Below are 24,724 nucleotides of genomic sequence, written 5' to 3'. Positions count from 1 at the left end.
TTTTTGCCATTTTGCACATTATCATCAACTAAAATATGTTATTGTTGTTGACTAAAATGATATGCCATTTGACTCAAATTAATAAATATGACATAACGAAACATTAACTAATTTGAAGGACATTTTCAAGGTCAAACTACTAAAACTATGTCTAAAACAACAAAAACTTGTACAACTTAACACTGCCTTGCTATGTGTAACACCTGCATATTGTTAGAAACCAATCCTGATCATTTCAGCTGACCACATTTCATCGCCCATTGTTTTTTCGTACCCGTTACAATGGAATGCAGGCTTTGCAAAATGTGTAACACCACCCCTTTAGTTCAGTAGCCATTAATGCACAATGCCAGTGTTGATGCCCTACAACAAGTAGCCTAGGTTCCATTACCAAAAGTAACAGTGGACAACAATCAAAATAAATCCTCAATCTTTATTTGACACAATAGTCAAACCATATATGGTAAATGAACAGGGTGTGTCACGGTTGTTATGGTTTGACAAAGCTTTCCACTTTTTCCCATATGAACACCTAACTTCGAATCAACAGCAGCCTGAGGGATGCGGCGATCTCCAATGAGCGCAGTGGGCCGTCTGTTTCCTCACTTCCTCTGTCTCTCTCAGGGCTCGGCTCGAAACTCCTGCTCTGTTGCGCAGCCATCTTGGATCTCGATTTAAACGGAAGGTGACTGACTCGGCTGCTGCTCTGGTGCAATGGAACCGTCAACAAGCGCGTCTTCCCCGCGTTCCCGATGCCAGTGAGCACTCGCCGTTACCCGTGAATGTATCGGACAGTCCTCGGAAGGATCGTTCGATGAGCAGATTATCTTTGGGGGAAATCGCAGCGGAACTGCGGAGGCCCTGTGAAGTGCAATTTTCTCTATTCTTACTTGAACCGGACATCCGAAATATGAGAACGACAGCAACGCTAGGCCGGGAAGTATTATGTTTTTAACAGTGCACAAGTTATAGTACCTATAGCCGACCTCATTCGCTATTTAGTAATCTATTAAATGGCTTGACGTCGCTGTTTTAACAATATAGTCAGAGACCGCGAGCGTCCACCCAAACTTTCAACAAGTTTGTGACCAGTTTCAGAGGCAAATCAATGCTGCTGACCAAGCGGGAAATCTGCCAGATATATATATCTTCCCCTCGTTTCATCGCAAAATCTGCTGCTTAAATTGTAATTCGTGGAAAGCAGCTTGCTATCAACACTATGTCAACAACAACAAGAGCCCCTCTGCCAACCGTCAACGAACGGAAAGCTGAAAACGTGAGTAGCCTATATATTATTTATTTATTTATGTATTTATTTTTACTTAATTACTCGCTTAATACTCTGTCTTAACCCATTTGAACTGACTCCATACTGCTGTTATCTTGCTCTTGTCACGTCGCAATGCAAGACCGTGTCTCAAAACCTTGTGAGCTGCCTACATAGACAGCAGTTTTGGACGTCAAAGCTGTAGGTAGCGAAACAGCGCTACCTACTAAGACCATCCAGCTCATTTTCGGCCGAAATATGAGGCATCCCACATCGTCTTTTTTTGTGCTGACTGTGTGCTTTAAGTGGATTAGCAGGGTTTTGTTTCAGTCTTAAAGACAGATGGGGCACCAGGCTGAAGTGACGCATGGGGTCCAGGGCATCGGCGATTTGGCTCTTATATTCTGCTTAACGAGTGCAACATATGCTTGATTACTCCTGCACACTTGCTGCCACTGACCGTGCGTGGGTTTGCATGTTTAATGCGAGGATGGGATGCAGATATTGCGCATTGGCGTCAGTCTCAGTCCTATAGGTTACTGCACATACGTCAGCAGTGAGGGAAGGTGACATGAGAATGCAGTACCTGTGAATAATAGAGGATATCTATCTATCTATCTGAATGAAGAGAGAACTGTGTGCGCTGTAACCCTTTACATATACTAAGTTAAAGGATACTGTAGAAGCCTCTGTGTGCCCTGTATCTGAGTATGTCATTTACTATGGGATATTTATTGACATTTAGATTTATTATATGTCTTATAAGAATGTACCTATTTCAATGCAAATTCGGTGCTTACTTTTATACAGTGAGTCAAATGAGGTATCAGTCACCCTGCCATTCAACCCCACCCACCCCAAAATCTCTCTCTCTCCCTCACACACACACGCACACACACACACACACACACACACACACACACTGGGTGTTGAAAAGATCCAGCAGTGATGCAGCTCATCAGTATCGGTGTTGGTGGATGGGAGAGTATTGATGAGTTCTTCTCACAAAAAAGACTGGACTGTTTGGTTCAATGTTATTCAGCTTGTGAACACAAAAATGAGAGGATCGCAATCTAATACGAGGCATCGTGCAAGTGTCGTAAGTGACCTTTAATCAAGACTATTCTTTGAGGTCAAATAATTACATTGGCTTGGGTTTATATTTTTCTGTTTGTATCAAGCCTGAAAATGTTGATGGATCTATAAATCTATAGAGAGCTTTGTGAATAACATTCAGTTTGGTGCATCAGGGGACAATATGCAGGATTTAGTGGGAACATTGTATATAGTGCAGTGTCAGCGTACCTTTTACATAGAGGTGTTGGTACCACACAAGGCTCACCAACTTGCTAAACGTTATCCTGTTGGAATGTTTAGGACTAGATGAATTGAACAGTTGTTATTTGTAGCCTGGTGCATGTTGTGCAAGGGTCCTCTCACAAGGTAAAGGGACCTTAAGAATTTTTAGTAGAGGTCGACTGATGGCGATATCCAGAGAGCAGGGTGGCCATAGGCCCACATGATGCTGATATGTCACACAATTTAATATAATAGTAAATGACATATATGTACATTGGCTAAAAAATTTATTATCTTTTATTTAGCACTATATTTACTCAACATATCAAACAACTTCAACTAGTAGAAATTACCCATTTTAGTAATTTTTTTTTTTTTTTGCACATAAATAAATAGTAATACAATAGAAAGAAGGATATAACAACAGTGCACACAGTAGTCCTGAAAACACGGACGGCATGTGCGCTATAGCGGTCACATTTTTCTTACAAAAAATCAAATTAGATTCAAATTAATTGCACATACAGTGCACAGTGAAAATGACATTTACTTAGAGCGCACTTAGGGGTGAAACGGTCTGAATTTTTCACAGTTCGATTTGTATCATGGTTTTAGGGTCACGGTTTCGGTACGGTTCAGTATTTGGTATATTATGTTCAGAAAAAAATATTACTGCCAAATCCAAAGAATACACTATTTGGTAAACACTTCAACAGATTTGCCCTTAATAAAAATCATGGTTTTACAACAGTAACCATAGTTTAACCATGTTATTTGTAGTAAAACCATAGTAACCACAAAATCAACATGGTTACTGTCATGGTTACAATATACAATAAAATCATGGTTACTAAATGGAAACTACAGTATTACTGTTATAAAACCATGGTTAATTGTGTAAAAACCATGATTTCTGCTCAGAAAACCATGGTGACAGCAGTCATGGTTACTACAATATTACTATAGTAAAACCATGGTTAATTTTCTTCAGGGTCCTTAACTTAAAAAAACAAACTTTCCTCTAATTACTGAATCAACATTTAAATCCTGGACTTTTATGCTACATGCATCAACAAAGTGCATTTCAAACTCAACATATATTTAAGATTCAGAATCTGTACATCACTATATAATGAATAAACTTGCTATTAAAATGGATATAAGAAGGGATGTTGTGATAGTGCGGCTTGAGTATTTTAATCATACGTGGAAATCCCACATATGGCAATGAACACCAAGCATTTTAGTTAGTGCTAATTCGGACACACATGAAATAAGTGTCTGCTTAAAAACAGAAGAGATTGTGTAAAATATTTCCCCGGGTGATGTCGGCATAAATTATTAATCATGTATCTATGTATTACTATAACAGTATTTTAATGCCATTAATCAAAGCGCATCATTGCCGCATGCTTGCACGACAGATTACAGTCGCGTGAGGAAACAGGAAGAAGTTGCGTGCACGTTTTAAACCCTCATACGCATTTTTGACATGTATTACCATTATATGGCACTCGAGTCGAGCGACGTCTGCAAACAGTGCCTTTTTTGTAAACCTTTTTTGACCATAGCTGCAAAAATAATTTTTTTTCCCAGAAAGGAGAAATGCATGGGGCTTCTCTCTCAGCAGCTAGTTTTCTCCACTTGCCATTTTCAACTACACACAACGTGTGCAGAACAGTGATGTCATCAAGTTGGAGCTTGCCTACTTACAGAGCCATACAGGTGCATTAGCGATAGAGGATGTAACTGTGCCTGTCTATTTGACACTTTGTTTTCTTCACCAAACCTGTGCTCCAGATGCGTCATTAAACTTGAGGTGAAACGTGGTGCCAATGCTTACCAAACCGTGGGTGGCGAACTGTATGATTAGTATTTTTTATTTTTTTTTTTTACACAGAGAACCGTTGTACCCCTACAGCACATGTAAAGTGCTTTAGTTGCTTTCACGTACTAGTGCGGATCCAGCGAGAGCAGCAATCTCCTGACCGCTTCCAGTTTACACGGCCCGGATCGCCTGCTTGGTGTGTCATGGACTGACTAATTACGTTTCCATCCAAATATTTTTTAGTATAATCGCTGTGTCTATACATCAAATGTTGCGAAAAACTGGTTTGGATTGGCATTAATGCAAAAATGTAGTGTCGCATGACAGAATTTACCCCAATTGTTGCCTGTGTTAATCATGATGACAAGGTGTACATCCTTGAAAGCCAATTTATTGTACATGATTATGGATTGATCTGAACGGCATAAAGATCCAGTCACTGCAAACATGACACTTCCAGGTGTGCCAACACAAATATCTCGTTTCAAGACATGCACATTGACAAGTGCACGGAGAACAAATGAATGGCCACTGTTTGTGATTAATCGCGTAGACATTTATTTATTAAAGTTGCTTTTTCACACCATTCAAAATAATAGACGGCAGTCACGGAATTAGCCCACAATACAAAAAACATATCATTTCTGTGCACAAAGATGTTTAAAAATAAATGCACAATACTTGAAGAAAAGCTTCAGTGTGCTTTTTTGGAACACTTACATATAGCCCAATTATATTAAATTATTGTTTATACTTTTGAGAAAATGCTGGCAAAATTCCCTGTATTAAATTAAATAAATTGCCAAATGAAAAACGCATTAAATTACCAAGTAATAACCACTACTTGGAGCTTGAACAGGGCCATGACGATTGGCATTCGGGTCGGAACCTGCGATAGACACAACATCAGTCCCAATATTACAGTCCTATCAGAAGGACAACTGCTCCCTTTTGATTGCAATTCCTCCTCTTCTGATTGCATTTGTGAAATTAAAATGACAGTAAGCTGGCTAATTTCAATGAATTGTCTCAATACTCTCCCCGTTTTACCAAAACTTCAGAGGAAAAATATTAGGGACATCTGGGAGGCGAATTAGCGATAAACACACATTTCTGAATGGAAACGCCTTCAGGGCAGATTTCTTTTGCGCTAAACCAAAACTTATGCGACGAAGTTTTTTTTTTTAGGCATGACGTCATCACGCACACCATTTATATCGATAAAAGGCCGTTTGAATGGAAATAGGCAGAAGACGGCAAATTTCGCAAATTTTTTTTTTTTTTACACACTTTCACTTTGTTGACAACAAAATAGCGTGAAAAGTGGATGGAAACTAGGCTATTGTTGTGCACCAGAGGGACACAGTTTTGATCCAGGCTAGGGCTGTCAAACAGATAATTGCAGTTATGACAATTGTCTGTTTTAGGGCTATGATAACATATATATTATTTTATAATAAAAAATAAAATATAATTTTGGAATTTGAATGTCCAATAATCGTGGTTGTCTCAAATAACCGCAGTTAGATCAAATAACCGCGATCAGACGATTATTTAATAATCGCAACAGGCCTAATCCAGGCTATTATAAAGATGCTATATGTAAGATTGACAAGCATTTGAAATGGGTACTGCAGTCCAAATTCAAAATATTGGAGAGTTGTCTGCCCCGCCCCAGACTCTAAACTCATGCGGGTTGCCAGAATGTTGACATGCAAATTAGCCAACTCGGCATCCATTTTAAAGGATTTCTGGGCTTTAAGCTGTCTCCATCTTCCAAAGGCATCTCCAGTATTTATCCTTGTTTTACTGCACCTCTGGTCATGGTGGTTATTATATGGATAGCGAGGCTTTTTAGGTCGGGTGGAATCTGTTATCTCCGGTCCAGTTCGTTTGCTGGCTTCCATGGCTGCAGCACGCAGTGTTGTTTGCCTGCAAACTTGTTCAAATCTGGCAACCCGGCGGTGTCAAAATACTATTGGTGAGTGGGCAGTGGGCGGGATCACACAGGCCAAAACATAAACAAATTCTGGCCCAAATGGAAACTTCAAAGTAGAATATACTGGCTGTAGCATTGTTATCGGAGAAGCCAGTATTTCAACTTAGCATGTTTCCTAATTCTCTAATGACACATTATGGTCATTTTATGATTTAGTACAGTCAAAATATTACATACAGCATCTTTAAACTAGATATATTTTTGCAGATGATATATGATAGTTTTATTGATATTTGCCTTTTTATCATTAGACAAGACAGTTAAGTTACAGGCAACTGTTTAGTAGAGAGATAGAAGGTACATCCGTACACTTTAAACATCATGAGCTCATATGCGCCTGTCGCAGCTCTGATATGAGGGACCGTTTAAATGAGACTGTGTTGCACACTAGTCTATTATTGTGGTAACACAATGGCACATAACAACAAAACAAAGTGTGGTCATTGGTCATTGATTTCTCAGACGGCTCTTTCACATGCAAGCAGGCAATTCCCATGACTGTCACGGCTTTAAAAAAAAAACAAAACGGGCAAACGGGAAAATGTATCGACCGATAATTAAAAACAAATATCGGCTATTTTTTTTTTTGTTTTGTTTTTTTTTGTGAGATATATATATCGGTCGACCACTAAATTGTGTTCTAACAGATTAATCTTAAAAGGTGTTTTTTTATTTATTTATTTATTTTTTTGCATTAACAGCTGGTGTTACAAGTTGATCACCAGAAATATTTTCTGACAAACAAATATTTGTGTATGTATATATTAGGATTGTACCGGTTCAAATTTCTCAGAGTTCGGTTTGTATCACCGTTTTAGCGTCACTGTTTCGGGACAGTTCAGTATTTGCTATGTTCAACAACAACAAATTATTTCATAGCCAAATCCAAAGACTACTCTTTGGTAAACACTTCAAGTTTGCCCTTACTAAAAATCACCATGGTTCTACTAGAGAATCAGAATGAGCTTTATTGCCAAGTATGCTTACACATACAAGGAATTTGTCTTGGTGACAGGAGCTTCCAGTGCACAAACAATACAACAATCAGAGATAATAAAAATAAAAAGCGAATAGAAAATATAAATGTATATAGAAATACACAATAAGACAATGTATGTAAATCTGTTATATACAGTGCAAGGGAATGTAATGACATAAGAGGTAGGATATGTTGGATAAATATAAAGAGACTAAGCTGTGTATTGCACATAATTATTGCTTAATGGGGCAGTTTTAACTGTTCATGAGATGGATGGCCTGAAGGAAAAAAACTGCTCCTATGCCTGACGGTTCTGATGCTCAGAGCTCTATAGCGCCGGCTAGAAGGCAACCATTCAAAAAGGTTGTGGGCTGGGTGAGTGGGGTCCAGAGTGATTTTTCCAGCCCCTTTCCTCACTCTGGAAGAGTACAGTTCTTGAAGGGAGGGCAGGGGGCAACCAGTAATCCGCTTAGCAGTCCGAACTGTTCTTTATAGTCTTCTGATATCTGATTTCATAGCTGAACCAAACCAGACAGTTATTGAAGTGCAGAGGACAGACTCAATGACTGCTGAGTAGAACTGTATCAGCAGCGCCTGTGGCAGGTTGAATTTCCTCAACTGGCGAAGGAAGTACAACCTCTGCTGGGCCTTTTTCACAGTGGAGTCAATGTGGGTCTCCCACTTCAGGTCCTGTGAGATGGTAGAGCCCAGAAACCTGAATGACTCCACTGCTGCCACAGGGCTGTTCAGAATGGTGAGCGGGGTCAATGTTGGGGTGTTCCTCCTAAAGTCCACTATCATCTCCACTGTTTTTAGTGTGTTCAGCTCCAGGTTGTTTTGACTGCACCAGACAGCCAGCTGTTCAACCTCCCTTCTGTATGCAGACCCATCGTCATCCTGGATAAGGCCGATGACAGTAGTGTTGTCTGCAAACTTCAGGAGCTTGACAGAGGGGTCCTTGGCAGTGCAGTCGTTTGTGTACAAGGAGAAGAGTAGTGGGGAGAGCACACATCCTTGGGGGGCACCAGTGCTGATTGTACAGGAAGTGAATTTTCCCAGTCTCACTAACTGTTGCCTATCTGTCAGAAAGCTGGTGATCCACTGACAGATAGAGGTGGGAACAGTGAGTTGGTTTAATTTAGTCAGGAGTATAACCGGGATGGTGTTGAAAGATAAACTGAAGTCCACAAAAAGGATCCTTGTATATGTCCCTATTCTGTCCAGATGTTGCAGGATATGATGCAATCCCATGTTGACTGCATCATCCACAGACCTGTTTGCTCTAAGCAAGTTGAAGGGGATCCAGAAAGGGTCCAGTGATGTCCTTCAGGTGGGCAGTCTCTCAAAGGACTTCATGACAGCAGACGTCAGAATGACGGGTCTGTAGTCATTAAGTCCTGTGATTTTGGGTTTCTTTGGGACAGGGATGATGGTGGAGGGTTTGAAGCAGCAGGGAACTTCACACTGCTCCAGTGATCGGTTGAAGATCTGTGTGAAGATGGGGGCCAGCAGGTCAGAAGTGGATTTTAGACAAGTGGGTGAAACACTGTCTGGGTCCTGTGCTTTCCTTGTCTTTTGTTTCCAGAAGACCCGGCACACATTCTCTTCACAGATCTTAAGTGCAGGTTGAGTAGCAGGAGGGGGGAGGAGGGTGGTTGCAGGAGGTGTTGATGTTTGTGTGAAGTGAAGGTCAGAGCGGGTGTGGGGTGTGTGACTGGGCTTTTCAGATCTACAGTAATACAGTAATTAGTAGTGTCTTTCAGGCCTCTCCACACTGATGCAGGGTTGTTAGTTGAAAACTTGTTTTCTTTTAGCCACTCTAATCTCTCTTGTCAGTGTGTTTCTGGCCTGATTGTACAAGATTTTATCCCCACTTTTGTAAGCATTCTCTTTGGCCTGATGAAGCTGCCTGAGTTTTGCTGTAAACCATGGTTTGTCATAGTTGAATTTTAAATAAGTCCTAGTAGGAATTCATATCCTCACAGAAACTGATATGATATCACAGTATCTGTGAGCTTGTCCATATTCGTGTCTGCTGCTTCAAAAACATTCCAATCAGTACAGTCAAAGCAGACTCGTAGTTCCAGCTCTGCTTCATTGGTCCATCTTTTTACAGTGTTTGTTACAAGTTTAGCTGATTTAAGTTTCTGCCTGTAGATCGGAAGAAGATTAACCAAACAGTGATTGGAGAGTCCCAAAGCTGCTCTAGGGACAGAGCGATATGCATCCTTTAATGTTGTGTAGCAGTGATCCAGTATATTTCTGTTTCTGGTGGGGCATGTAAAGTGCTGTCTGTATTTTTGCAGTTCACAGGTGAGATTGGCTCTGTTAAAATTGCCGAGAACATAATAAGTGAGTCCGGGAATTGTTGTTCCGTGTCAGTGATCTGATCAGCCAGCTGTTGCAGCGCTGCGCTCACACACACTTGTGGATGAATATAAACACTCACCAGAATAACGAGGAAAACTCCCGTGGCGAGTAGAAAAGCTTACAGTTGATAAAGAGCGCTTCCAAATTAGAACCGCACATCTTCTTTAATGTTGTTACATCTGTACACCAAATTTCATTGATGTTAAATCATGTTCCACTGCCTTTTCCCCGTTAACCGCAATGCGATCCGCTCTGAACAGCTGAAATCCCGGCAGATGTAAGACGCTGTCCGGAATGGCTTCACTCAGCCAGGTTTCTACTAAGCACAAGGCAGCAGAATTTTAAAAGTCCTTGTTTGTACGGGTGAGGAGATGTAGTTCATCTGTTTTGTTAGGAAGAGAGCGGATATTCCGTCAATGAATACTCTGCAGCAGTGTTCGAAAGCCACGCTGACGGAGCTTGAACAGCGCGCCGGCTCGCTTCCCTTGCTTTTGTCTCATAGCGTGCTTAAACAACACAGCTGCGCCTCTGACTAAAATGACCAGCAAAACATCTGAATAGTCAAAAACCAGGAAAAGATTGTCTGGTATGTGCTGCTGAATGTTCAGCAGTTCGTCCCTGGTAAAACTGATTGGAAAGAAATTACTAAACGCAGGACAAACAAACAAAAACAACAAAAGAATTGGAGAGCCTGACATCGAGGCTACCATCCACGGCGTCATCTTGTATCAAGATTTATAGAGTAACCATAGTTTCACCATGGTATTTGTAGTAAAATCATAGTAAATATGAAATCAACATGGTTACTGTCATGGTTACAATATATAGTAAAATCATGATTACTGTATGAAAACTACAGTATTTTATAAACCTATGGTTAATTGTATCAAAACCATGATTTCTAATTAGCACCGTAGTGCTAATGCTTGCTGAACCGTAGGTGTAACAAGAATCGTTATACCCCTAATATATATGTGTGAGTTCAGGCCTGGTTCGGCTTACTTTATTAATTTAAGACTGATTGTTTTGGGAGGAATATAAATTGCCGGGGCTGTCCCATGGTACCGTTTTTTTATTTTTTTATTTGACAATGGAACAAGAATAAAGAGCTAATGACAGACATCCATGGAATATTAGTGATTTCTCCATTTGACTAGGACCTCTGTTGTTGCCAAATATTTTTTTTTTTTTATGTGACTGAGTGGAAATTTTACTCTTCCTAGAGGGCAAAATCTGTTATAAGCAGACTGATATTCTAATTTGGAAAAAAAAATGGGGCAAATTATTATTGGAAGTTTCCATGTATGGCTATGACTGCCTGCTTTTGTTTTTCAAACACCAACAAAAAAAGTTTGTAGAGATTCACCAATATATCTGCCAAACATTGGTATCGGCTAATAAAAGCAATTATCTGCACAATCGGACATCGGCTGATTGTTTCAAAAAAGCCAATTATTTCCAAAATGGGCAGACAGTTCATGTATTTATCAGTGATTCGAAACAAGTAGCATAAAAAAGCAGAACCACCAAACTATCAATATCGGTATTGGCGCACAGTTGTTTAACAGTGCATCCCATTTGTATGTTATTTTTGTCCATGAAATAAAATATGTTTCAAGGTAAAGAGTATTCTCTATAAATGTGTTTTATTGTTTCTAATTTAGATGTGTTTTGACTTTCAAATCCACAGCATACAACGAATGGCCATGGCCGAGGGGAGGTGACCTCTCGGACTGTGAGGTCGAGTGGTCGAAACCGGAATTCTGGCTCGGGGTTGGATGAGGTGCACCCTCTTGTTGGGAATTACCGACTTCTAAAAACCATTGGAAAGGGTAACTTCGCCAAGGTCAAACTGGCTCGCCATATCCTTACAGGAAGCGAGGTGAGGTGTCAGGAGTCATGAGTGTGTTTCCTGACTCACATTGAACCATGGGGTTTTCCAGAGACAAACACATTAGCTATTCTGTCAGGTTTCCTTTTGGAAAGTTTTTGAATGACAATGCTCATATGAACATCTGTAAATCTTTATTTAGCAGAAACACCAAAATATTAAATATAAGTAATACTGTTTAAAAAAAATAAATAAATTTAAAAATAAAAATAATGATATTCTGCTGTAAGTCCAGTGACGGAAATCTGATAAATGTATTATTTAATGTGGACAAATCCTGCGAAGATTATGCATGTTACATTTTGGGAAGGCTTTTCACATATTACTGTCTGATAGTTTAGGTAGAACTCTACTAAAAGTATTCATTTTTCTTACTTAGGTGGCAATAAAAATGATTGATAAAACCCAACTGAATCCAACAAGTCTTCAAAAGGTGAGGTTCATATTTATTTGTATGTTTTATATGCGTTTAAACAGTTTTGAAAGCAATACTGTTTTGTGATTCAGCTATATTTTCCTTCTCAATGCCACTTAGACCTGCATAAACGTTGTAAATACTGTGACGTTTACTTTACATCTGAGAAAAGAGTTTGAATTGTTCATTCATGACTCATTTATTTTTTTGTATTGTGTATTAGTTACTTGAAGTGAGTTGTTGATGGTAGAGGTGCAGTTACATACTGTTTGATGGTTCGTGGCAGTTGACTCAGTTTAAACTGCAGTACAGGTTTTCTTTGATGTCCAGAACATTTATCTGAGTCTTGTGTAGAGGAAATGAAACATCCTTTTAACTGGTGCTCTGTCATCCATCATCATGAAGAGTCTGTTCAGACAGAAGCTACTCTTGAAGTAACCTTCACACTCAGAACACAAATACTGAATACACCAGCTGTGCTGTAATATTCTGCCCACCTACTGCAGGCAGTGTCGCTACTAGGGATGTGCGCTATGACTAATTTGACTGTCGTTTAAACGGAAGTTTTGTAACCGACTAGTCTAAAGAGAAACCAGCCTTCAGAAAATAGTAAAAAAAAAAAAGTTTTTAAAATACTTCATCTATTCTAAATCCGATGCTAAATTCCACTGAAAAGGGGCATCTATCTGCGACATGCTCGCCTTGAATTATGATCATTGTACATTAAATATAGAACATGACACACATTCACTGAATCAACATTAGCGCATATTTAATAGACATATTTATTGAAAACAATCGAATGAATAGTGCAGGATTAATGGAACAACCATTAAAAGCCTGTTCTAAATGGAAATCACCAAGTAAAAGTTACTTAACATATTAAAACAGTCAGGACATTGTTGAAAATAATTAACAGGTAGACTAAGCCAAATCTATGAGAGAGAAAAAAATGCGCTGAAAAGTTGTGCATATTTCACGACGTGCAGTCGTGCATTAATCATTGATCTAATATGACAGCTGTTCGGTAAAGAATGTCAACCAATAACAGTTACGATGTAAAAAAATAAATAAAAAATAGCTATAGGATAGAAAAAACATGCCTGTGATGTAGCTTACAATAAACCTAATGTATTCTAAACATGACGTGCACACAGAATAAAAGATAGTTTAACCTGTTAAGCAGTCGGCACCTCGTTGAAAATAGCCTTCTTAATCAGCAGATTAAAAAAATTGCATACCTAGTCTAAAACAGTTATTTTCAATGCTACTTACTCAAAAGCATACATTTTCTGATGAGTAAAATTAACCCGTCGACATGGTCCGGTGAAAGACGGGACTTGAATCACCTGAGGCGGCTATCATGCACTTGAAAAAACCCGCTCAGTGGAAAAATAACGTACAAGCATGCACAGATTTAAAGACTCAAACGTGAAAACATCTTTAGGGACTTTCAAACATTTGGAAAGCCAATTCCCGCACCACTGTAGTGATTTCATAACTACTTTTCTGAGTTTGCTTGGTAAACGAGAGGATATTTTCCTGCGCGCGCCGCGAGTGAGAGGGAAGATACATGCGCAGCCTGAGGTGAAATTAAACTCTGTATTATTAATTCTATTTAAAATATGTAACATTAATATGACAGTAATTTAAGTGCAGCCTCTGTAAAAATATAAAGCCAAACGTAAATGTGTAAAAATTATTATCAGTTTAATGGGGGAAATATTAACCGACTAGTAATTCCAGTGTCGACTAGCAGCATCAGAACCGTTTAGTCGACTAGTCTCGCACATCCTTAGTCACCACTCAATCCTTTCTCCTGCCACACCTGTGCATTTCCCTCCTTGTGTTACAAAAAAGTTAGTTTCTAACTGTGTACTAAGCTGCATGGAAATTTGAAGCGAGCAAATGCTGTAATTTTGGTAATATAATTTAATATAGCACAGACAACCTATGTGCTATATAACAAATAGGGTTGTGAAATGAAATCCAGTTCTTATTCAGGACTGCTTCCTATTAAAAAAAGAAAATAAATACAATTTTCTTGACATTCAGTTCCGTTAGCGGTTCTTGAACATTTACATTCTTCCACCAATGTGGCCGAGACACCATACTAAAATACTCTGACAGTGGGTGGATTCCAATCACAAGTGAACATCCCTATGTTCTACTCACTCAAAAGTGCTGAGCCCTTGAATTGGGTACTGTGAAGGGAACATGGTATTACTGTGTGAATGAACAGTACCCTGTGCTAACAGATTGATTTTTCTCACTTTCGTTTGGAACAACCCTTTGAGTGGCATCTCCTTCCTGTAATGTCCTTCAGGGAAGCAAAAATGCAGTCCGGAATTCACCCAGTGTGTCCTTTCTTGAACAATTGATTCTTATGAGCTGTTTTTATGAATTATTAATAAAGACAAAAAAATCTAATTATTTGAATCAGACATTGTTCAGTGTGTTGTGCATTCTGAGATGCTATTCTGCTCACTACATTTTTACAGAGGGGTTATCTGAGTCATCGTAGCCTTTGTCAGCTCAAAACCAGTCTGGCCATTCTCCATCGAACTCTCTCATCAGCAAAGGTGTTTTCGTCTGCAGAACTACCCCTCACTGAATGTTTTTTGATTTTGGCACCATTCTGAGTAAATTCTAGAGACTGTTGTGCATGAAAATCCCAGGAGATTAGCAGTTACAGAAATACTCAAACCAGCCCATCTGGCACCAACAACCATGCCATGGTCAATCACTGAGATCAAATTTTTCCCCATTCTGATGGTTGGTGTGAACATTAATTGAAGCTCCTGACCCGTATCTGCATGTTTTTATGCATTGCACTGCTGCCACATGATTGGCTGATTTAATCACATGAATAAATAGGTGTTCCTAATAAACTACTGAGTGTATATAAAGATTAGATTAAATTGAATTAGGGTGACATTACATAGAACATTAATGTATAATATAAACTACACAAATAACGTTTGTGGACAAACATTGAGGTTGGCTTGCAAAAGCTTGGTCTGGATTAATCGAGTTTAAAATTCCAGATCTAATAAATTTATGAAGTTTTAGTTGCCAGATGTTGTTAGCATGTAGCTAGGTGTTGCTAGTATGTTTTACCATGATGCTAACATGTTGCTAGCATGTTTTAGCATGATGTAAGCAAGTTGCTAGCACATTTTAGCAGTTAGTTATGCATTGCTAGCATGTTTTAACTTTTAGCTAGGTGTTGCTAGCCTGTTTTAGAATGTTGCCACTATGTTTCTAGCATGTTGTAGCATTTAGCTAAGCATTGCTGGCATGTTTTAACATTTTACTGCCATGGTATTAACATGTTTAAGCATGTTGCTTGCACATTGCTTTACAGCATAAGTCAGAACAGCCTGAAGGTATGTCATGAAATTGGTGGATGTAGCTTCAGTCCTCTAAAGCAGTGGTTCCCAACCTTTTTTCCAGGGAACCCCTATTTCATCATTCAAAATCTCAAACGACCCCCTGTCCTGCAAATCTGGGGTATATTTTGATAGTTTAGGTTTTCCCAAAGGTAAAACTCCCTGGGATTACCCACCATATAAGGGTGTTTTGGTGCTCTGATGGCTCTTCAGTACGATATGATCACAGTGTTTCCCCTATATGCATTTTGCAGCGGCACTGCACCACTGCTGAATTGAGCGCCACTGTTGGGATTTCACATGGTTTATTTAATATTCTTGATGCAACAAAGCTTGCCAGCCTCATTCAGCTGTGTGCTTTGTACACTGCGAAAGAGACCCACCACACACACACACACACACACACACACACACACACACATACAAATACACGCGCTTGCTCAGTGTTGACACCGCATAACAACGTGTCAAACATGCTTCAGTTCAAGTGGCCTGTGAGTTCATTTCTGAAATTTAGGATGACAGGGATTGCAACGTTTCACTGAACAATCCGTTAGCGCTTTCCTTGTGAATATTAATGACCCTTACCCTGTCATCTGTATGTTTTGGAGTGCATTTTGCTAGCTTCAAAAGCGGAATGAAACGGCGCTACACGGGTCAATTATCAACACGTTTTAATCATAGCGGCACGAGGGCAGAGCAGGTGCGGTAATTCACGGACTGGTCTCAACCGAACAAGACTATTTTAAATATGCCTGTGAACCTGTGAGATTCACAGCAGGGATTGCGAAACCCGTTTGTAAGCGGTACAGAATTGTCTGTTGCAAAACTCTTATGACTCTGATGAAACTAGTTTAAAACAAACAGCCCCCACATTCGTAACGGCACTGACAAAGAAAACAGGAGAAACTTTTTAATTCTCAAATCACAACACTTACAAAAATGTACCATGGATTTACTGTAGCAACACTAACTGTACTGTATTACCTGTGGCAGTTGTGGCAGAAAACGTTCTAAATGTATTTAGACTGCTGTTTTTTTCATTACAAAAATGCCATAGTTCTTCATATAGAAACCATAGTTACTAATCATGGTAGTGAGGAGCCATGCATGGATTTACCTATGGTTACCATGAACTATTACAAATATCATTAAAACTATGGATACTTTAGAAGAACTATGGTACATTTTCATAATTATGGACCAAACTATCAGTTTTCCATCTGTGAAAATCTGTTCTCTTGTAATGCTCTCTGATTGTAGGAAAATGTAAGTTGTTTTGTTTGCCTTCAGAAATTCCAAGACATTACTAGTTTAATAAGTAGGAGCCTGATGAAAGGAATCTGTAAAGAAGACCCAACTTAGTCACACTGTCAGAATATATCAATTTAGCCATATAAACATTAGGTGTTAATTTTTCCCCACAGATGTTACAGTTGCTAATATCATAATTTTTCATCTGTAGCATTTGTGATATTGCTTACAAATAATAATAATAATAAAACAACCATTTAATATTATATAATTGTTATTATGAGTATTATTGCTACTTTGTGAATATTACATTTTTATACACTAGTTATTTTTTTCTGTCTTCAGTTTCACGCATCCAGTTGAACAGAGCTTTCATTTAAGCGGGACTTTTATTTTGACAGACCTTTTGAGTTCTTTCTGTTTGTGACGGGTTAGTTATATCAAGCTTCCCATTAATGTTAGGATACTCCCGTTGCGATTCTCGAGCTGAAATCGCCGAGCTGCTCCCATGGAGTTCATTTTAGTGTTAACATCTGTTTATACTCTAAACACACTGCATGAAACTTAAGCACCAGTAATGTTGTTTTTGTGTGAGCGTGCGTGTGTGTGAAGCAGATGACAGAGCAGAGCGGCACCTCTTGTACATTCTGTAGCGTGCAATGCATGTGACTGTATAATATTTCATTAAATTACATCCTTCTGCTGTTTAATGATCACACTTGGCCATAACGAGGTTTTTTTATTTCATTTTCAAATTGTCAATGATTTCATCTCAAAACTGTCACGTATCATTTTGCTAATGACAGCATACTGTAATATGGTACTGAAATTAGCAACAAGATATCATACCATTTTATTGGTATCGCGATACTTCATTAGTACCAGTATACTGCACAACCCTACTTGTAATCGGCCAATCTGTTAATGTTGAAAAGACATGAAGAATATCTTATGCTTATACGAGACATTATCCATGCTCAAGCCCTGGAGCACTCAATCGCGTACCCAGTCTGTTCATTCATGTTTCATTTGCTAGTCTTTCATCACAAATCACCTTGCAATTCGCACTTTGTCCATTGCCTAATAAATACATAAAACCAAATAAATCTGTGTTTTGTTTTTACCACTTATATTTTTCTCTTCTCCCTGACGCTTTGCCATAATCGTCGCTTTAGTTTGGATAGCTAGCCTGTTCTGATCGATGCTCAGTACTTTATATAGAACAAGAAATTTTGCCGTACCTTTAAATAAAACCCTGCATCCTTACCTACTCTTGCGAGATGCATAACTTTTATAAAACAGCCTATATTAGATATATGAAAATACAAGCTATACTGTATATCTCAGAAACGTATCTCATAAAGTAAATATTATTAAAATGCTCAAAAATGGCCCTATTTGATTGTGCTTTATTACAAAAATAATTGTAACTTTTTCACACATTCAGTTATTTTCTTTTTGTAACCCTCAAGGAGAGAGACCCCCTGGTTTGGAACAACTGTTCTAAAGGAGGTATTACAGGAAAAAGTTTTCACACTTGAATGGAAGTCGATGAGAATATGGGCCTGTTTAGAAGTCCGATACAGGAATTCCATAATTCCGATCAGTTAGAAAAGATAAAGCAACCCGAGTCAGACCTGCATAAAGGTATGTTCTGAGTTTAAAGTCTGTAGCTTAAAAGTTTAGGACAAGTTAGTGTCTAAAATTTTGGGTCTCAGAAGAAGTCGGAAGAATAATAATAAGAATAATATGTTTAAATGGTAGAATAGTAGGTTGGCTTTTTCAAGCCAACCTAACTAGTAGACATAAGGAGAGGAAAGAATGAAGCGGACCGAGGAGGAGGATTTGAGGGGGTAAGGACAGATGGACAGTGACAGACTGGAGGGACCTCAAAATAGGATGAGGTGGGAGTTAAAGACTAGAAAACAGGCACAGATACAAAAAGACTGTTGACAGTCAGAATGAGAAGAGTAAAAGAGCTACATAAGTGGTATGGCCAAACGCTGATAAATCTGAAATTAGAGGCTAGAGGGCGCAAGAAATGGGGGCATGAGATGAAGAATTAAAATGATAATGCTAATCATTGTTTGCTCTGAGATGCACAGTCTGAGGCCACATCTTTAATTTTAGCTGGAAGCTGGTTGCCTCAGCCACCATTAGTTTTTCCACAGCGCTATTGATTGGGATTCTTTGTATATATTTTTTTTTTTCTCTCTCTCTCTCTTTCTGTTTCTCTCTGTGGCCTGCTGGCTACTCACTGGTCCTCTGCCAACACGCGGCTCTGACTCACGCACCACAATAATGAAAGACCAACCCAAGCAGCCCTCTTTTCACTCTTTTGGTGTGCTTTTCTTCTCTAAAGAGATATTTTAAAACTAAACTCCTCATTTACTCACCCTCATGTTGTTTCAAACCCATGACATTTCTTCTGTAGAACACGCACTCAGAAACGGATTTTTGCTGCTTGTTCAATTTACTTGATTTAAAATGAACTAAAGCAACATAATTCTAGTATGTTTTGTCACAACATGATTTCATTGCATTCTGTCCATTTAAATTGGTAAACTGGATGTTTACTTAATCCATTTGAGTTGGGACTACATGAATGCTTTAATGTGGTATTCATGGTGTTAATGTAGCATTGATGATACTGGGCAGGGGATTTCCATTTCCCATCTTGCTTTGCATGGGACTCGATAGGGAGAGTAAATATTCAAATTAAGTGTTATTGTTATTGTGTTTTGTGCAAGATGAATATAAAGGGGGTTACTTTTAGCATTTAATGTTTTATGTTGGAGATTTGGGGGTTACCATTATGGTGAAGTGTGGAGCTTGAGCTAACAATGAGGTCACACATGAAATTGATTGTTCGCTTCATTGAGCAATTGCTGTGATAACCATAGCATAGTTACTAAACTACACTCTGTAGTGCTTCCAACCAGCATGCTAACATTCACTTTCACTAATTGGTACATAAAGAAATAAAACCGATTTGAGTTACGTTGACATGTCTAATTTTGTTGGGTTTACCCAATTCAGCTAGGTTCTTACTACACAAGTGTGTTACATAGTAATTTTAAGTTAAGAACTAATTTCAAAGGTGGAACCACTGTCCACGATTCAGCCAAAGAGCAATATATATATATATATATTTTTTTTTTTTTGGAGATTCACTTTTATTGCATCTTTTTTTTACCATACTAAGAAAGTGAACAGTGACTAAGGCTAGCATTCTGTCTAAAAATATCTTTTGTGTTCCACACAAAAAAAGAGAAAGAAATGGGTTTGGAACAACATGCCAATGAGTAAATGACAGAATTCTTATTTTTGGGTGAACTATCCATTTTTATATTGTCAGGATGTCTTTTTTTTCTGGCTCCCATCTGTATTACACTGCAGTAATCTCTAGTCCTGAAGCAGTGGTGCATGCGGTGTTTGTAAGAATCCCAGGTTGCATTATTCTCTAACACGTATCCTCGTGATTGTGGATGCACAATGTTGTGAGCTGGACGTTGTGTAATTCCATGTGGGCGTGCGAGCTCCACACTTGGTCTGGTCTCTTGACTGAAGTGAGATGTTCTGCTTTGGACTGGTATATTTTTTTTTTAGGCAGCACAGAGGCGTTAAGATGGTGCTCCAAAGAGAGAGGGAGAGTGTGAGAAATGAGAAAATCTCAAGAAAGAGATCTGACTGTAGAGATGATCCAGTAGGATCCAAAAGTATGAGACCTCACATTGATGAGACCACATTTTTTTATTTCATTTTGAATTTGGAAAATATTAGAGCATTTTTAGGATTACCAACAAATAAAATGTATTATTTTTTTCAGTTGTCAAATCATTTTGGCATAACTTCAGATGTTTGACAAAATTGTGGTTAAGCAATACCAAATTCTGTAAATTTTCACTCATTATTATGCTGATAATATAATTTGTAAAGGAAAAAAAAATATTATTTGGAAAAGATTGCCAAATAGAAGCATTTTCTCTTTTGGGCCCCAATGTGGGTCCCACTGTGGGGGCCAAAAGAGAAAATGCTTCTATTTGGCAATCTTCACTGTAGAGATTCATGTCTTTGCCCTCTTGACATTTTCTTTTATAATTCTTTGTTTAAAATGTTTTAGGATAAAGCACTATCCTTAGATCTTTATCTTATATTTAGGTCTTTAATCAAGAAGTTGATTGATTTAAACATTTTGACTGTACTAGGGTGGTTAAATGGATAACTAAGACACTGATACCATTCACAATTGATTTGCAACCTTGGAAAGTTTTGCCCTGCTGCCTTTCTTTGGCTTCCCTTATCTTCTCTTCTCTTATGTATATTTTAGATCTACTATTACACCCAAAAGATTCATAGTCGCTATGTATTGGGCGTAATGGTAGACAGTGAGAGGTTTGATAGCTTCAGGTTGTCACCATGGCATCTGAGGTATATTTAAAAACCCAAATACAACATTGCACAAGTCTTCTGAATTAATTTCAGTTTCTTCCTCATACAAAGCAACCCATGGTCATTTGAATGCTTTTGTTGTATGAAATAGAAATGCATGATGATTTTTTTTTCTTTGTGAAACTCAAAAGTATATATTTGAAAAAGTCAGAAGACTGGAACAACATAAGAGTGAAAAAATAACAGAATTTTCATTTTTGGATTTCTTAAAAGCGTTAATAATGTAGCTCAAACGCGTGACTACATTGTGTCTTCCCTTTCACAGTGGCATTTAATGATTAATGTAGATAAACCCAGTGAGTAAATTTTGGAAGTTTAGTAAGGGATAGTTAGTCATGTTTCTAATGCCATGAATGCACTTGCAGAGACAAATGAGCCTCCTACATGTCAGGCTGTTTTGTCTTAAAGTCACCGTAGAGAGGCCCTCACTGCAGAGGAAATCCAAAGTCAAGTAAATATGTGAGGGAGATATTGAATTTGATAATGATATAGATTAATTGTATTAATCTGCATGTTTGCGCTGGTCGATGCTTAAATTGTGTATGGGTTCTGCATTGGTTTCAGTGCTTCGTGGCTTTAAAGGAATGTTCTGGGTTCAATACAAGTTGAGATCTATCAACAGCATCTGTGACAAGCTGTTAATTACCACAGAAAATAATTTCTGAAACTGGAAAATCAAGCAAAATTCTTGAGTTTACAGTAATGCTTTTACAGTGGAATTCAATGGGGCAAGGCATTGCAACAAGAAAACATTAAAAGACGCAGTTTGAAAAGTATAGCCACAAAACAGTATATATGTGACTAGTGTAATTAAAAACTGCTTACTAACCTCTGTGTAAAGTTACATCCAATATTCCTCCTGTTATGACCACGTAAAGCCAGTAAATCCAGCAACTTTCACGTGATATGTGCAAGGATACCAGAAAGGGACTGTTTACATGAAGAGAAGTTTATAGGACCTATGTTGATAATGAATAACAAGTTAATCTGAATAGCAAAGTAACAAACTGCTCAAATAACATATTCGTACAAAAGAATAAACACAAGTGCTTTAACAAAAATACACAATTTGACTTGTAAGCCCTCCAGAATGCCTTGCACCATAGAACTCCATTTTAAGTTCATGACTACAATTTCTGCTTGTTTTTATGAACTGAGGGACAAGTCGTAATAATTTCTTGTGTAAATCAACAACATGCCATGAATGCTGTTAATAGCAAATTAACTTCTATTGAACCTGGAACATTCTTAAAGGAATATTCCGTGCTCAATACAAATCAAGCTGAATCTACAGCATTTGTTGCATAATGTTTATTATCTCCAAAAATAAACTATCCTCGTCCTTAAAAAATTTCGGGTACTGTAAAACACTTGCAATGGAAGTGAATGGGGCCAGTCCGTAAACATTAAAATACACTCCGTTTCAAAAGAGTAGCCATAAGTTTTTAAATTTGTGTTAACATGATTTTAGTGTGAATCAGAGTTTTATTGATATTAAGGCATTTACCAGATTACAGGGTTTACCCGTGTTGCGTTGTAATATTGGTCGTGTTTACAAATTTACAGAGAAAAGGTAAGCGATTTTTATCACACTAAAGTCATGTTAACACGTTTACTTCTTGTGGCAATGCTTTTGAAATGGTCACCACGTTTACATGCACTTAAGAAAACGGTTTATTCCAGGGTTTTTGGAGAAAGTGGCACTCTGAAACGTAATGTAAACGAGAATGCGGTTTTCCTTACACTGCCTAAAGGATTAAGAGAAAGCGGTTTAACACATCCAAGCTTCTCCCGGAGAACACTGCTTATTTTGGCCACGTAAACACAAGCGCCATTACAGGTTTTGAGTAGTGTGCATGTGCGTGAGCAGACCAGATAACAAATGTCATAGGATGGAGCCCAACAAGTCAACACAGCATAAAGAATTCAACATTTCTGAGAGTACAGTGGGAAAAGCACAAACACTATAAACTATACCCATTTATACACACCAATGTAAAATACTGACAGTCCCTTACGTTCACACACATGCACTGAAGTACATTGGGGGAATCCCAGAGTTTTATGTTAGAGGGAAACCCCGATATTGCAGTGCAATTCTGCTGCTGGTTGCAATGGAAAGTTAAGAAAACAAAAACAGCAACAACTCTGGAATATCTGGAAATAAAGAGAAGCAAAGGAGAATAAAGAGAGTTTTCCTCAGATACCATGTTTGTCATTTACGCAAGCATCGCAGGGAAAAAATTTTGCTGTGGAGAAAGCCGCTTACTAACTGAGCGGCATGTATAGAGGAGTAAAGAGTACGCTGCTTATACAGTGCATGTAAACAGGAACGCCACTTTCTCACAATAAGCTGTTTTCTGGTGTCCATGTAAATGTAGTGTGTGTGTGGTGTTTTTTTTTTTTTTTTTTTTTTTTTTTTACGTTAATGGACTGGCCCCATTCAATTCCATCTTAAGTGCCTTAAAGTATCTACTATTTTTGCTTATTTATGAACAAACAAAAGTCGTCTATTATTATTATTATTATTATTATTATTATATTTTTTTTATTAACCAACATGCCACAAATGCTGTCGATTTGAGTTTCACTTGTATTGAACTCGGAACATTCCTTTAACATGTCAGGCTGTCTTGAACAGTAACCGCACCCCACAAGTATTTTTCATCTTTTTGAGAGAATGGTACAAGTACATCTTGTACAGTACACTAAAGGAAATCACAGTCAAGCCAACATCTGAGAGAAGAAATACATCTCTGAATTAATGTACACGTCTTTTGCGCTTGTGCTTGTCTATGGATTAGTCCAATGTACCACAGTTTTTACCAATGTATTTTTTCATTACTGAAAAAACACTTGAGTGTATATATCAGGAAATTAAATGGGGTGAGAATTGGATGGGGTTTGTGCTGTACCAAAAGCTTTTCCCTGTGGTTTACAATCACGTACTGTCTCTCGCACAGTCTTCAGAGCTACAGCTACACTTGTGAAAGCGAAGCAGCACATGCTAACAGCTCAGGAACATGGCCTGCCTGGTATAGAGCTATTAAACATGCATGACTCTTCCACTCCATTGAAAGAGGGCCATTTTATCTCTTTATTCTTTTAGGAATCAATAATGAATAGCACTCAATGCTGGTTTCCACTGAGAAAGAAGCACTGTGTTCGCTATTACAGTGACACAGTCTGGCTGTATTTAGCTTCCTCTTCCATGCTAATGCAGTAAAGTAGTCCTTAGCTTTTGTTTAATGGTACATCTTGACTTGTTGATTACATTTTAATTATGATCTTCTCTCCAACAGCTTTCCAGAGAAGTCACAATAATGAAGAATTTAAACCACCCAAATATAGGTAAGCTAAATTTTTATTTGCCTACACACTGACACACTTGTTTCCCCATAAAAAGTGGCTTAGTAAAATGTTTCGCTCATTTAGTTTAATTGCTTCAATCCTATTTGTTGTCAGTTCCTGTTTGCAAGCAGCATAATGCTTAGTGGAGCTAGACACTTCGTAATGTCTTAACACAGAGAGGGGCTTTATGTATCACTCGCATATTTAGATTGTTGTTCTGTTGGAGG

At 38.2% G+C, this 24,724-nt stretch overlaps 1 protein-coding gene across 7 annotated transcripts in view; it reads left to right on the top strand.

Moving 5' to 3' along the window:
• Window positions 1–447: 447 nt before the first annotated feature.
• Window positions 448–24,724, top strand: part of LOC127412090 (MAP/microtubule affinity-regulating kinase 3-like) — a 50,081-nt gene continuing 25,804 nt past the window's right edge. For 6 of the 7 annotated variants that reach the window (XM_051648154.1, XM_051648151.1, XM_051648152.1 and 3 more), the window contains exons 1-4: window positions 2,220–2,366; window positions 11,433–11,624; window positions 12,013–12,066; window positions 24,449–24,497. In XM_051648154.1, coding sequence (XP_051504114.1) covers window positions 2,259–2,366; window positions 11,433–11,624; window positions 12,013–12,066; window positions 24,449–24,497 — 403 coding nt within the window. In that variant the 5' untranslated portion in view covers window positions 2,220–2,258. Of the gene's footprint in view, window positions 1,277–2,219; window positions 2,367–11,432; window positions 11,625–12,012; window positions 12,067–24,448; window positions 24,498–24,724 lie in introns of those variants that run through there. The other variant, XM_051648153.1, reaches the window with a different exon arrangement.

This window comes from Myxocyprinus asiaticus, chromosome 21 (assembly GCF_019703515.2).
Source record: "Myxocyprinus asiaticus isolate MX2 ecotype Aquarium Trade chromosome 21, UBuf_Myxa_2, whole genome shotgun sequence".
In the NCBI taxonomy this organism is placed as follows: domain Eukaryota; kingdom Metazoa; phylum Chordata; class Actinopteri; order Cypriniformes; family Catostomidae; genus Myxocyprinus; species Myxocyprinus asiaticus.
Note: the sequence above shows the minus strand (reverse complement) of the source record. Positions and strands in the feature narration are given on the sequence as shown.